We start from the raw sequence: 13,957 nt of genomic DNA on the forward strand, positions 1-13,957 counted from the left end.
CATTTCCTCTAATTATGTTTTTCTCTATAAAGTTATTTTATTAATGGTTGCTTTAGGCCTTACCATATACTTCTTATCAGACTCTACTTCAGATTTATACTAAATTAGTTCCAGTGAAATATGGCAATATACTCCTATATAGCTCTATTCCTTCTAACCCCTTTCTGCGCTATTATTGTTTTACATATTATATCTACATATGTTACAAACTCCATAATACATTGTTAATTATTCTTTTACTTTGTATAACAATAATTGCAATTAAATAGAGATAAGATTTTCAAAGTTGATCTGAGCTCCAAACTGAAGAATGACTGCCTAAACTCACAGCTGCCTAGACTTCCATTTCTAAACACTATGGACAGAAATATGATCTCTAAGACCCAGATTTGATACACTCTGATTTTTTGGCTTTACCTCCACTTACTCTCATATGTTCCCCTGCATTGTGTCTTCTCAGAAACACATTCTGCTAGTTCCAAAGCAGAAAGTGCCAACCCACACAAATTGAGAAAAATGTCCTATGAAAGGCGGCAGTAAGTGCCACCTCCCTAACAAAATGCATTATCTAGTTTCAAAATAGAAAAGGTAATGGCTGCAAAAAAAAAAAAGGAGGCAGGGGGTGAGGGGGGAAAGAAAAGAGAATATTGATAATCTTATTCTAAAACAAATTTCCCTAAAATCTGTTGTGAGTTACAAATTTCCTTCCTCCGGGGCTCTCCTTACCCGAAATGGGGTGTTGATTCGGCTTGTGAGAGTATCTAGGATGTGGACATTCTCGTGCTGGTGCAACAGGATAAAACGGAGGAAGATTTCAAGTAGTGCTGGCTCGGAGATGCTACGCAGAAAAAGGTCCAAATATGCAGTTGTGGTCATGACCTCCTCCACAGTCACCTGGGACCAACGACAGAGTAAGCACAGGTGAGCATCCTCTCGATGCTGTGATACTTGCCTCCCAAATGGCCCCTGGCCTCACCACAGTGACCCCATCAAGGCAAGAACACGCCTGCCATAAGAACACACTTCAGAGCTTCATCTGAAGCCTACAACCTATTCACATTCCACAATACCTCATGCTGCTTCCGCCCTTTAATTCAGTAAGGGAAAAGCAAAGGCATAAAGAAGCAATTCAAGTGTTCAGACAACTCTAATCATCAAATGCAGTTCATATATACCATGAAGATTTTAGTATGTAATCCCAAAGGGGAAAAAAAGGTAATGCAAAGTATTCACGTGGTCAGTAAAGGCTTAATTAGCTCAGTATAACTTGTTTCATTTAGTCATTCGATAAATATTTATTGAGACCTGCTATGTACAAGGAGCTAGAAACATAAGAACATATTTCCTGCCCAGGAAGACTGGTTATAAATATGATCTAGCAAACAAAATAGTAATATAATAAATGGCAAATGAGAGGCAAAGACACAAAGTGCTGTCGATGTGCAGATACGCTTCTGGAAAGTTGCAAGTTAAATTTTTACATAAAGACATTTATATAAAATGCCATAAGAGTTTACTGCTTACAAAGTAACTGTTACTTTTTTATAATACAGATTAATATTTTCTAGGTGGTATGATTTTCTCATGCAGTAAAATGCCAACCTTTCAGGAAATAAAACACTCTGAAGAGTCAAGTTTTCCAGAGCTGAGGATTTGATGCTTAAATCATCAAAAATTTAATCTTAACATTGTGATTGGAAATATTTTAAAAGCTAGTATTCATTTCTGTCTTCCTAAAAGCAGAATATAACATTTCTCGATCAATAGGGGTCTTCAATTGCCTTACTGTTTGTCTTATAGAAATACTCAAACGGGACTATTTGAAAAGTACCAGAGAAACAGTACAAAATTTCAGATTCCAACCCTATGCCCTGGAAATCTTAGAACACTCCCCTGCCGTGAGTCTAATGTGCTTAATGACAAATGAGATGGGCGGCGATACTGTTTGAGAGATTGCATCTTCTCTTTTTCAGCTTTCCATCTTCTTTATTCCTCCCTTTAAAAGTGTTAACTGTCACTTTATCATACTGTTCCTGGGCCATAGCTTTTATATACCTCTTCCCCTTGTAATTTTCTACTTTCAAAAGCCACAAATCAGTTTAGAAACTAGGTCTCTGAACTTGCTTACATAAGTGTAGACAGGCCTTGTGTGGACGTATCTGTGCATAAAGGCTTCAATTACATCTCCACATTTCTTGGTTCTTAGTTATGTTCTGGATAAGTGAGCCCAGGTGGGTAGGATATTACCAAGTTGGTGTTGTCTGTTTTCTTTATGCTAAGCAAAGCCTGGTTACATACTACATTTCAATCCACTCTCAGGGGCTCTTGACGACTCATCCCATAGTACCCTGCACGGCCTGAGCTCTGCATCGGCGCACAGACACCCTTTCCCCACCAGCTCAGCGCCAGGGCTGTGTGCCCTCAAACACCGAGGCGCCACTGTGTCATCTGACCAACTTCGAAGGGCTCTCTGTGGCCCAAACATAGCAAAGGAAACAGGTAAGGGTCAACCACTTGGCAAATAAATGACCTTGAGATGAGTGCCTCTCACGGACTGCCCCAGCATCTGAAACAAACTGCTTCTACCCTTGTGGTCTCCGGTGTCTCCGGTCCCAAACTCATGGCACTTAGTCCTGTCCTAGGACATGCTCAGTGTCTTTTTCTTTATTACTGCGGTGCAATGTGCCAGCCTAGCACAAGGGCAGCACTTAATAAACATTTCCTGAATAAATGACATCCCCCAAGGACCCAGGGATTTACATTTGCCCGAGTTGAGCTTTATTTTTAATTCCTCTGAAAGCCCCAGAGAGTGGAGACATTTTTAGTAAAAACCTATAAAATAACTGATGTCACCAAACTAAAGGGGAAATGACTCACAACACCAAACTGGAGGTTTCATTGGCTCACGCCCATTCCACTACTGTAGTCACAGGGTCCTTCAGCAGGGTCCTCCAAAATCATTTAGGCGAAAGTCTAAATCCTTTTGGTCAGTAGGAAAAAGCAGCATTAATCATTCCAAATGGGCCACGCGTGTAGTTTCTGCAAGACTGTATTTTCATCTTACCAACTGAGTACCGCTGAGCTGATGTGTCATGCAGAACTCCAGGAGCTGCCTTTGCGCCAATAATGCAGCATCAGCTTGCCCCTACCCCTTAAGTTACACATGACCTTAATAAGCTCAAAAGGATAGCAATAAACTCTTTAGAATGTAAGTCTCAGTCTTTGGGGGCTGACATGAAAGGAAAGCATGAAGCATCTATTGTTTACTACTCTTAGGTTGGATAAATGAAAGATTTTTTTTAAAGAAATCAAAGCTGTCACTTATAAGCTAAGAGGATTTAAGAAAGCACTTTGAGGGGCAGTATTTACATAACGTGGTATAAATATTAAAAACTCAATTCTATTAAGCATCAAGTTGTACACTCTTTATAAATCGAGGTCACATTCTCCTTAAACTAATACCCAAATCAGTTAAATCTGGTTCCCTTCTCTTCCTATCTCTTCCTTCCTCCATATTGTCGGAGCCCTTAGAAGCCTTTTATCCCAGAAAATCTTCCCCTGACCCATTATCTTTCTTTTCAGAATCTTCCTCTAATCCCCCAAACAGGCAGCCTCCTTAACAAGGATGAGACCACGGCCTAAGCACAATCACTTGAAAGCTAATGAGAAACCACCAGGGGGAAAGCAGCTCTGCTGTGCAGAAAGTAAAGCTGAAGCTTCCACTAACGCCCCAAAGAGGAAGCATTAGCTGAAGAGGAAAGCAGCCTCCTCACCACAGTCCAATTACAAATGACAATCGGTTATTGATATAGGTTAAGACCTTTGCCTTATAATGACTGTCAATATTCATTTGCTTTGTTCTATGAAAAATTGCAGGTAGCTACAAATTTACATAGAGATTCTAGTAAAATAGTAAATGAGGTTCTACCTTACTACCATATAATACACAATAATAAAGTGTAAGAATATTAAAGCTCAGGAATGTCATTTCAGACTTCTGTAGGAAAACTCATTCCTACGAAAGAATAATTATTCTTGACAAGGTAAGTACAACTGTGAACCTAAAAAAATGTATCTGCTTAAGCACTTTTTTTCCTAGTTGAAGTAAAATTGGTGTATAACATTGTATTGATATATAACATTGGTATGTAACATCCTTGTATACAGCATAATTCAATCTTGGCATACACTACAAAGTGATAACCACAATAAGTGCAGTTACCATCCATCACCATGCATTTGACCTGCTTCACCCATTTCACCTAACCCCCAACCCCTCTGACAATCACCAAGCTGTTCTCTGTATCTATGAGTTTTGTTGTTTGCTTTGTTTGTTTGGTTTTTTAGATTCCACATACAAGTGAAATCATACAGTATTTATTTGTCTGTCTCTAACTTATTTCACTTAACATAATACCCTCCAGGTTCATCCATGTTGTTGCAAATGGCAAGATTTCCTTCTTTTATATGTCCGAGTAGGATTCCATTGTATACATATACGTCTTCTTTATCTATTCACCTATCAATAGACACTTAGGTAGTTCCCATATTTTGGTTATTGTGAAAATGTCTATAATACCCAAAGCAATCCACAGATTGAATGCGAATCCCATCAAAATTCTAATGGCATTCTTCACAAAACTAGTATAATTCTAAAATTTGTATGGAACCACAAAAGACCCTGAATAGCTAAAAGCAAAGTTGAAGGTATCATATTCCATGATTTCAAACTATACTACCAATCTATAGTCATAAAGCGGTATGGTATTATCATAAAAACAGACACGTAGATCAATGAGTCAAAACAAAGAGCCCAACAATAAACTCACACATCTACGGTCAATTAAATTGTGACAAAGGAATCAAGAATATACAATGCAGAAAGGACAGTCTCTTCAATTAATAGTGTTGGGAAGACTGAACAGCCACATGTAAAAGAATAAAACTAGATCTATCTGCACCATACAAATAAAAATTAACTCAAAATGGAATAAAGACTTGAATCTAAAACCTGAAACCATAAAATTCCTAAAAGAAAACATAGGTAATAAGCTCCTTGCCATAGGTCCTGACATTGATTTTTGGGTCTGACTCTAAAAGCAAAGACAACAAAAGCAAAAATAAACAAGTGGGACTACATACATCAAACTAAGAGCTTCTGCACAGCGAAGAAAGCCATCAATAAAATGAAAAGGGAACCTAGCAAACGGGAGAAAATATTTGCAGATCTGATAAGGGGTCAATATCCAAAATATATAAAGAACTCAGACAACTCAATAACAACAACAACAAATCTAATTAAAAAATGGGCCCGGGATCTATACAGACATTTTTCCGAAGAAGACATACAGATGGCCAACAGGCACATGAAAAGATGCTAAACATTACTAATTATCAGGGAAATGCAAATCAAAAAACCGCACTGAGATGTCACCTCATATCTGTTTGAATGACATTATCAATAAGACAAGAAATAACAAGTGTTAGAATGTGGAGAAAAAGGAATCCTCCTCACACACTGTTGGTGGGAATGTAAATCGGAAAACGGTATGGAGGTTCTACCATACGACCCAGAAACTCCACTTGTGGGTACTTATCCAAATGAAACGAAAACATTAATTTGAAAAGATATATGTACCTCTATATTCATTGCAGCATTATTTACAACAGCTTAGGCACGCTTACGTGCTTACTTTTTGGCCCAAGTATCTGAAGTCCTGACTCAGGTACTTAATTTTATTACTATCAAGTCCAGTTTAGTCTATTCTTTGAAATAAATCTCTTTCTTTGCCCACCTTTCCACCCTCCACTGGCCCTTCCCTGAGTCCTCCTTCATGCCAAGCATTCTTCACCAATCCCTTAAACTGGTGTTTTTCACACTATAGTTTGAGATAGTTTGAGACCCAAAAGTGGGTGGTGAAACCAGTTTATTTGTTCACTAATAGTTTAGACCAGATTCAAACAGAAAATATTAGCGTACAATACATGTAGTACAAGTAAATACTGTGCTATAAATAAAATACATATTTTATTCAAACTATATGTAAAGTGATATGTTATATATATGAATGTACCTTGTTATATATCCAGTAATAACACGTATAAAATAAATTTCTGGCTGTGCATTACAAAAACATCTGAAACACTAAAGTGGTGCAGCAATAACCAAAGCAATTAGCAATCCCTTCGCTACCCTCACACCCCTGTTCCCACTCCAGTTTCCCACACTCCCGCATGGTCTGGTCTGGAAGAAGCACGTGCATAACAGATCGGTTCTCTGAACAGGGCGGCAACGGGATTGACAGTAAATCTACTCCTTTTTATCTTAGCCTAAGAGCTGCAACAGTTAGTTCATTTTTTTTTTTTTAATTAAAATTTCAAGCTTCTCAGAAATGAACAAAATAGTTTGCTTTCTTTCAAAAAGGGGTGGGTGGGAAGGGAGGAGTTGACAATGTGCATCATATTCCGCTTTTATAAACTCTCTTAAAAATGAAGGCCAGAACCAAGCCCAGCCATCATGCCCACAACTGCAGCAGCACATTAACTTAATGCACAGCGTAGGAGTGAAATTGAGCATATAGACACTCTGACTTTTCTGTAATCAGCTCTAGTTGGAAAATTCCATTTGCATCTAAATTAGCACCAGAATCCTCCCTGTAATGGCAGGTTTATGTGTGTCCTGAAAAATAAATTTCCCACCTGCTAACTGTTCTTTTTTTTTTGGATCTAGTCACATTGGAACAAACAGATGGATCCTGCCTTCTGTCGCTTAGGCAGGTGGCAGGCAGTGGGGTCAGGTGACTGTTGCACCCTAAGTTAGAAGCCACACTTCCTTGGCTTTTCCTTCGATATAGAAAACTAGCAAACCAACAGTTATCTGGGTCATTTGTGAGTCCGCAGCCCAGCAGTTCCAATGAGAAAGTCAGAGAACGATGAGATCCGGGTGAAAGCAGCAGTCCCCAGGAATGATGAGGCTGGATCCCAACAAACGGGTCCTTACAGGGAACAGGCCACGGCCCCACTCACTGCGGCCAGAGAGACACAAGCTGACGAACAGGCAGGAAGCAAGTCCCCCCGAGCGCAGCCAAGGGCAGCAGCTGGGTGGGCTCTTCACAGCCATCTTCTTCCCTCCAAGGACAAGGACCACAAAGAATGTTCAAGTACAGAGAGAAGACAGATACCCTGGTTCTCAGCGAGCAGCCTCACTGATTCAGCCAAAAACTCAGGATCGAAAACATTCAGTTATTCCAAGTCTGAAAAGAGTCTGCAGGAGATGATTCAGCCCCCTCCCTGCCTGCTGGCCCCCTCAGATGCCCTTCTCCTCCTTGACCTCTAGGCCACACATGTCACTGGGATGACACTCAGAGGCAGGCTGGGGAGGTAAATGGAGGTGACATCCAAAGTTGGTGAGTTTGGCTCTTTATTCCTAAGATATTCGAGGAAGGAGGAAGTTAATATGATGGCTATAATGACTCCAGCAACATATTGTAAGGAAAAGATATTAAAAATAAAGCCAATCTCTGCCCTTCCTGCCCAACATTTCTTCAATATATCTGTGATACATTACATATAATTAAATCAATTAAATATAGATTAATTAACTAATTAAGTATCATTAACTTGTACTTTCTGAGGGAAAAAGGAAGGTGTGAACAAAGAGCTTTTCAGGGTTCTTCCAGACCCTTAGTAGTGAAAGACCTCGCCATCTTCCCAGCGGAGGTTGGAGTGGGGGTCTGCAGGGAGAGGGACAGCCAGGTGGCAGGGACACACTTTGGGAGGTAGCACCCCTTGCGCTGTCTGGGCAGCGACGGCATGTCCAAGGCCCCGAGGCTTCCTTGCTGGGCACTGCTCCTCTCAAGCACTCTCTCAATGCACCGGGACTGGTGCCCATTCGAGGTGTGGAAATAAACGATGTTCTTAGTCACTATCCCCCTCTCCCCCAAGTATACACCCCTGTTATTTGGGATTTGCCCTGCACATTTCCCACTTTGTTCTCAGAGTGTAGATTACACTGTCATGAATATGGATGCTGCACTCTTTGGGGTTGACTTCCTGCACTTCTGGGAGGTGGGAACACATCAGGAAGAGCCCTATGCAAGAAACACTGGTAAGTACATGTCATGTTCCACACTAGGTGCTGGGATACAAAGAAGAACCAACATAGTGGGGGGTCCTGCTATTGGAAGCAGAAGCCATAAGCACTGGGAAATCCTAACTCAGACCTGAACCTATGTGACGTCTGGCCCCGGAGTTATGGAGTAATCTTACTTAGCTTTGCAGAGAACATGGTTCCCTGAAAACAGGGCTTTGTAGTTTTTAGAAAAAGCACAATCTTTGGAGCTAGACAGACCCAAGTTCAAATCCTAACATGTATGACCTTGATTGTGTCATTTACTCTCTCTAAAAGCCAGTCTCCTCCTCTGAAAAATGGAAAGAATTTACTACCTTTAAAAGAGTTGGGAGGATTAAAGTTAATTTGTAATACATAGAAAGGACTCAGTAAAGGGTAGCTATTATTTTCTGATTTGGGGCATCCACCTAGAGTCCAGAAGATGTGTGTATGTTTGTAGGGGGTCTGGTGTTAAAAGAACAAAATGTGCCTGCCTGCATATTTGGGTGTGGGGGTGAGGAATACAAGAGCCCTTACAGAAAAAGACCTACCTCTTCTATTTCCACCCCTCCCCCTAATTCTGTCCTAGGCTTTCTGCAGAATCAGGAAATGTTGAGGTGGTCAAAAAGGATGAACTAGGATAGCCCTCAAAAGTGTGTCCTAGGACAGGCTGGAGTTAGAGGACACTAGAACTCTCTAAAACTTTTTTGGTCCATAATTGTCAATGTTAGTTAGTTTAAACCTAGTTATAATCCCACAGGACCAGCTGGCCAGTAATATTTGAGAGCAGAAATAAAGCTGCCGCCACCAAGAATGACCCTATCTGTCCAGTGGGTTGCAACCACGGTTGGCCAAGTTGAGGGTCACTGCCCTTGAAATGCCAACATGCTTTCCTGTTTCCTATCACACACCTCTTTCTGCAGGAGTCAGCAAATAGCTGTTCTAAAGCCTCCCAATCTATTCTGTGTCCATATAACGTGTACCCTACTGCTTCATTACGACCTTTCAGAGTGAAACTGAATCTATGATCCATTATATGTACACTCATCCAATAGAGTTTAGTTACTGAAATACTTCAGATATCATACAAAGAAGGTATTTCATACTATAGTTCTGAGGTCAGAACTAATGGAAAATCTGGGGTATTTTAGTACAGAAGCAAAGATCTCGAGATTATGCCAAAGATCACTTGATCCATCCCTTTCCTATTTACTAATTGTCCCAGAAAGAATCATCCTTTTTGATTTGAACTTCTCACTTGAAATAGGAAGAACCATAAAAACAACAAGAATATCACTGATAAGTTTCTGAGCATCTCCTATGTAATCAAGGACTATTCTCGGCATATTGTTTCAGCTCTTTGAGTCCACACAAAAGCTTATGAGAGCTGACACGACCTAAACAGAAAATACATTTATTGTAAGGACACTGGGGTGAACCAACAGAATCACCAGAAGGCTGAAGAAGCAGGCTTAGAATGGAAGAGGGGTCTGATGCTGGGCATCCAAAACACAAATATCCACTAACCCTTCTAAACTCTGACGGGATCACACAGCTTCCTTTGGCGATGCGGCTCAGTAGGTCCTTCCTCCTGGTAGAGGACGACTTCTCCTGCTGTAATTTAAAGTTAACCCGCCCTCACGTTAAGAAGTCGTGATGGAGACATGCGGTCTCCCAAAACTCAACTTTCCTATTCTAGAATTCTTTTCCAGGCTCAGTCCGTTCCCGTTCTCAATTTTATGAATGCATTTATCCATCCTTTAAGACTGCAGACTTACTGCGGAAATGACTCTGTCTGACCTACAGTGTGAATTCTCACAGCACCTGGTGCACCGGCAGGTACTCGAAGAGTAATCAATAAATGTGTCAGGAAGGAAATCGGCAGCACTGGTACTAATAAAAACACTCGGTTTTCACAGCCTGTGTTGGGGATGCCTTCATTAGCGAGGTAGTTAGATTAATTTGACAGTACGTGAACAGCAGAGGAAATTTTTCTTTTATAGCGAATAACATTTCATTGAAAATACAGAGCCTAACTCATGCCGCGCTCTTGAATTAAGGCAACCTAGTAAAGTGATCTGTTGGGAAAAGAAGAAATGTTTCTTCAGGCTTCCCCTTAATTCCTCATCTTGATTAATAAGACAGTACTATTGAATTCTGATGAGACTGACCTTCAACCCAACAGTAGAGAGGAAATGATTTATAGGCCAGAGTCTCAACCAGCAGCTGCTCTAGAATGAAGTATCTGAGGACAATTATAAGAAAGTAGCATCTAATGCCTGCCACTCTCACCCCCAATTCAATCTGCCTGCTGGGTTAAATGTATCACTTGGGGGCGGAATTTTATACACAGACCAATTTTCCTAAACACCAAAACTGTAACAAAGACAGGTTCTGATGATAAAAGACAGATTTCACTCCTGGCTTATTTTCCATGCGGGATGGAGAGACCGCAACACAATGGAAGACTGAGAAAACACACAGGTGTCTGACCCAACGAATTCAATAATTCTAGTCTTTCTGGTCATTTTTCTCCGTTATCCCAAACCTGCTCATCATCTGGCACTGGATAACCACAGGGTACAGCACACAGAGGAGTACCCTGTCAGTCAGTCTTTCTCCATCTCACCTGAAGTGCAAGTCAGACATAAGAACGAGGGGAGCGGGCCCTTAAACGTCAGTGTGGGGTGAAAGAAAATTTTACCAAGAAGGTAAAATAAGCAGACTATTAACTTCCTGTTTTTCTTGCTTTTTGGTTTTCTTAAGACTACTTAAAGAAAAACTTTTTAAATCCAGGGCATTTATTGCTGATAAATTTTTGATGTTCTCTTAAAAGAAGGCAGGGAAAGAATAAAAGATTCATGCCAACTTTCAGACCAGATTCCTTCTCCCCTCTCCACATTTGCCTCTAAGAAGAATACCACCTGGCTGCTGTGGTCAGGTGGGGTCTGTGTGAGTGAGTTTCTGCACTTCCCTGTCCAGGGAGGGTGGGACCCTTCCTGTCTTTTCATAATTCTGATGCTTAAGAACCAAATTTTTTTGTTGCAGTATTATCTCCCTCATGTGCTTGTTGAAATTAAAAAGAAAGAAATCTAACTTGCCATTTCAAATAAAAAGTAACTGTAAGCCTAATTTATGACCCTGATTTTCCTCTCCTACAATGGAAGAGAGGTGACATGAAGTCCTGCAGAGAGGTCAGAGATGAGGGGCTTCTGGTACCTGAGACTGATTCAGATTCTAAAAAATGTTTTTCTGCGTGTGTGTGCATGTGTGCGTGCGTGCGTGTTAACACAATAAGTACAGTTTTGTCTTCTAAAATCTATAATTTTTAAAGCAGTAAAGCTAGGTGAGAAGAGCTGTGCTAGGAGAAGGGGCAGAACCCCATGTGTCTAGGGTCAAAGGCTGAAGGCCATTGCCAGGCTTCCTGGGACCCAGCCTGTGAGTCAAAACAAGCCCATATGTGGCATTTCTGCAAACTAGTAAATGGGTCCCCCTGGGCCAAGTAGCTGCCCAGGCCCACAATTTGGTAAGTAGATGGCTTGGCCCGAGCAGAAGGTACTTTCTGCCAGTTAGACGAAGGTGCCCCTTCCTGTGGGTGGACGCGCCCCATGCAAAGGCCCCCAGTCTGGCAAGCAGGATGGGAACTTAGTGTCTCCTCCTTGCCCTGAAGCCAGGCATCCCTGTGCAGTGGACAACCTGTATGACCCTACACCTGGCCAGCCGGTACTTTCCCAATAGTTACAGCAACAGAAAGTTCTAGCTTCCCATCAATAGGAACAAATTTTGTAGGAAACTTTGAGGTTTGTGGTAGGCACTACTAATTGTCTCCCCAATATTCATTCTCCCTTTCCTCCTTGGGAATAAACCCTAACTTTATAACTAGAAACTTCTTCTTTTGCATCTAGGTGTGGCTGTATATAACCGGGACAGTGAAACATAAACATAATTGGTGTATGGAATAGGATAAGAAAAGCGAGTTTTCTTTTACATAGAGTTTTCTGTTACATTAAAGGAGTTTTCTGTTATCTTCAGCTAATCCTTATGAAAATTGATAGTATTTTCTCTGAAAATAAAAAGATTTACTTTGTGAGTAAATTACTACAGAGATCTTGTCCCCCCATATAGAACAGTGCCTGGCATATACTCAAAATATATTTGCTGAGTGAATTGAATTAATGGATTTTCATATCAAGAGAAGACCAACTAACATTTGCAGCCCATGAAAAGTAGAAATATCACGTCAAGACTAATCTCATAAACCACTTTCCTAATAATCTTCCAAAGCATGAGAACAATACTTATCAAACTTTTTTAAACCATGACCCATCATAAGAATTATATTTCGCGGTAACACATATTTACCATTATATGTACAATGCATTCTGATATTTTCTATTCTAAGTGCCAACTGTGACCTATCAAACTGACATTTTGATTCATTAATGTGACAAGACTCAGCGTTTGAAAACTACTTGAAATATATATATATATATATATATATATATATATATATATATATATATATACACACACACACACACACACACACTTATCTGTTAACTTTCCTGTTAACTAATAAACAAGAGCCAATACTAAAGATTAATTTTTTTAATTAAAAATCTAAAATATTTAAAACTTAATGGAAAGAAACAGTAGTAGAAATAACCAAAACATGTGCTTATTTTGTTTGGCATTTTATACAATAGTGAAATATGATCACTTGTGTCTTGGGGTCTCTACTACATAAAGCAAATATCGAACTTGCACTGGGAGAACCTGCTGGGGACTTAGGAGGAGCTGAGAGCTAGCGGACCCGCCCCCTCTGGTCTCAGCCCCTGCTCTCCATCCCACACTGGCACAGGGCAGCGCCCTCTCTCGGCACTCATCAAAGCCAGGCTGCCTTCTCTCCAAACTTGGTTCCTAACTTTCTACCCCGGAGTATTAAGTATTTACGTTAATTGTTCTCTTTGCTTATATGGGAATCACAAATGTGCTTCTTTTCTAAACTGGAATTCTCAGAGTGTATAGCTAATAATTTAAGGAAGATAAAGGCATCGCCGGGTAGCAGAATGTGGATTGTAAAACACTTGCATTTTAATCCGCAGTATCTGCTGACCTTGGGCAAGTCAAGTGATCTTTTGACGTCTCAACTGCTGTGGCTGTGAAACAAGGCGGAGGTCTCTGACCTGCCATGTAATCTAGCACAGGAAGTGACATCTGTCAACAAAGAAGTTTCACAGCGAGACTGGGTGAAAGCTCCTGTGAAGAGTGCCTTACTCCACAGATTTTGGCGAGAACATAAGGAAGTGAGGTTCTACAAGATAACTCTGGAACATGTATTAGACTTCCTAACACAGATAGAAAGCCGCCACATGAACCTGTGGATAACCTAAAGAACTGCAAAACCATCTATTTCATATCCTCTATTCCTGTCATATATATTAAACTCATAGATTCTGAATATTTCTTTTCAAATGATGAGTCTGGGTGTTCTCAGATGTAAAATGATGGTATTGAACTAGATGATCTAAGCTCTAAGTTCCAAGAATCTGAGTCTCTGACTCCATGTCAGCGGCATGTAACGACAGCTAATTTCTGCTCTTTGCCTTGGTAATTTTATCTTGCAGCATAATCAACACAGAACTCCATTCTAATGTAGTTAGCCACTTTCTTTTGATACATTTATTAACCAATTGCATAAATGTTGAGTGCTTTTCATGTGTACAGTATACCAGCAGCTAAGGATACACAACAGAAGTAAACTGCATGGTCCCCAGTGAAAGCTCATTAACAGAGGAGAGAGAAATCAACGTGTGCATACATGCAAGGCTTTGGCCCACTATGAAG

The 13,957-nt window shown here is 40.5% G+C and overlaps 1 protein-coding gene across 13 annotated transcripts in view; it reads right to left on the minus strand.

Moving 5' to 3' along the window:
- Positions 1-13,957, minus strand: part of FHIP1A (FHF complex subunit HOOK interacting protein 1A) — a 208,576-nt gene that overhangs the window by 43,488 nt on the left and 151,131 nt on the right. For all 13 annotated transcript variants that reach the window (XM_039875970.1, XM_039875962.1, XM_039875966.1 and 10 more), the window contains one exon: positions 727-894. In XM_039875970.1, coding sequence (XP_039731904.1) covers positions 727-894 — 168 coding nt within the window. The remainder of the gene's footprint in view (positions 1-726; positions 895-13,957) is intronic.

Source organism: Pteropus medius, unplaced genomic scaffold (assembly GCF_902729225.1).
Source record: "Pteropus medius unplaced genomic scaffold, Ma_sr-lr_union100, whole genome shotgun sequence".
NCBI classification, from domain to species: domain Eukaryota; kingdom Metazoa; phylum Chordata; class Mammalia; order Chiroptera; family Pteropodidae; genus Pteropus; species Pteropus medius.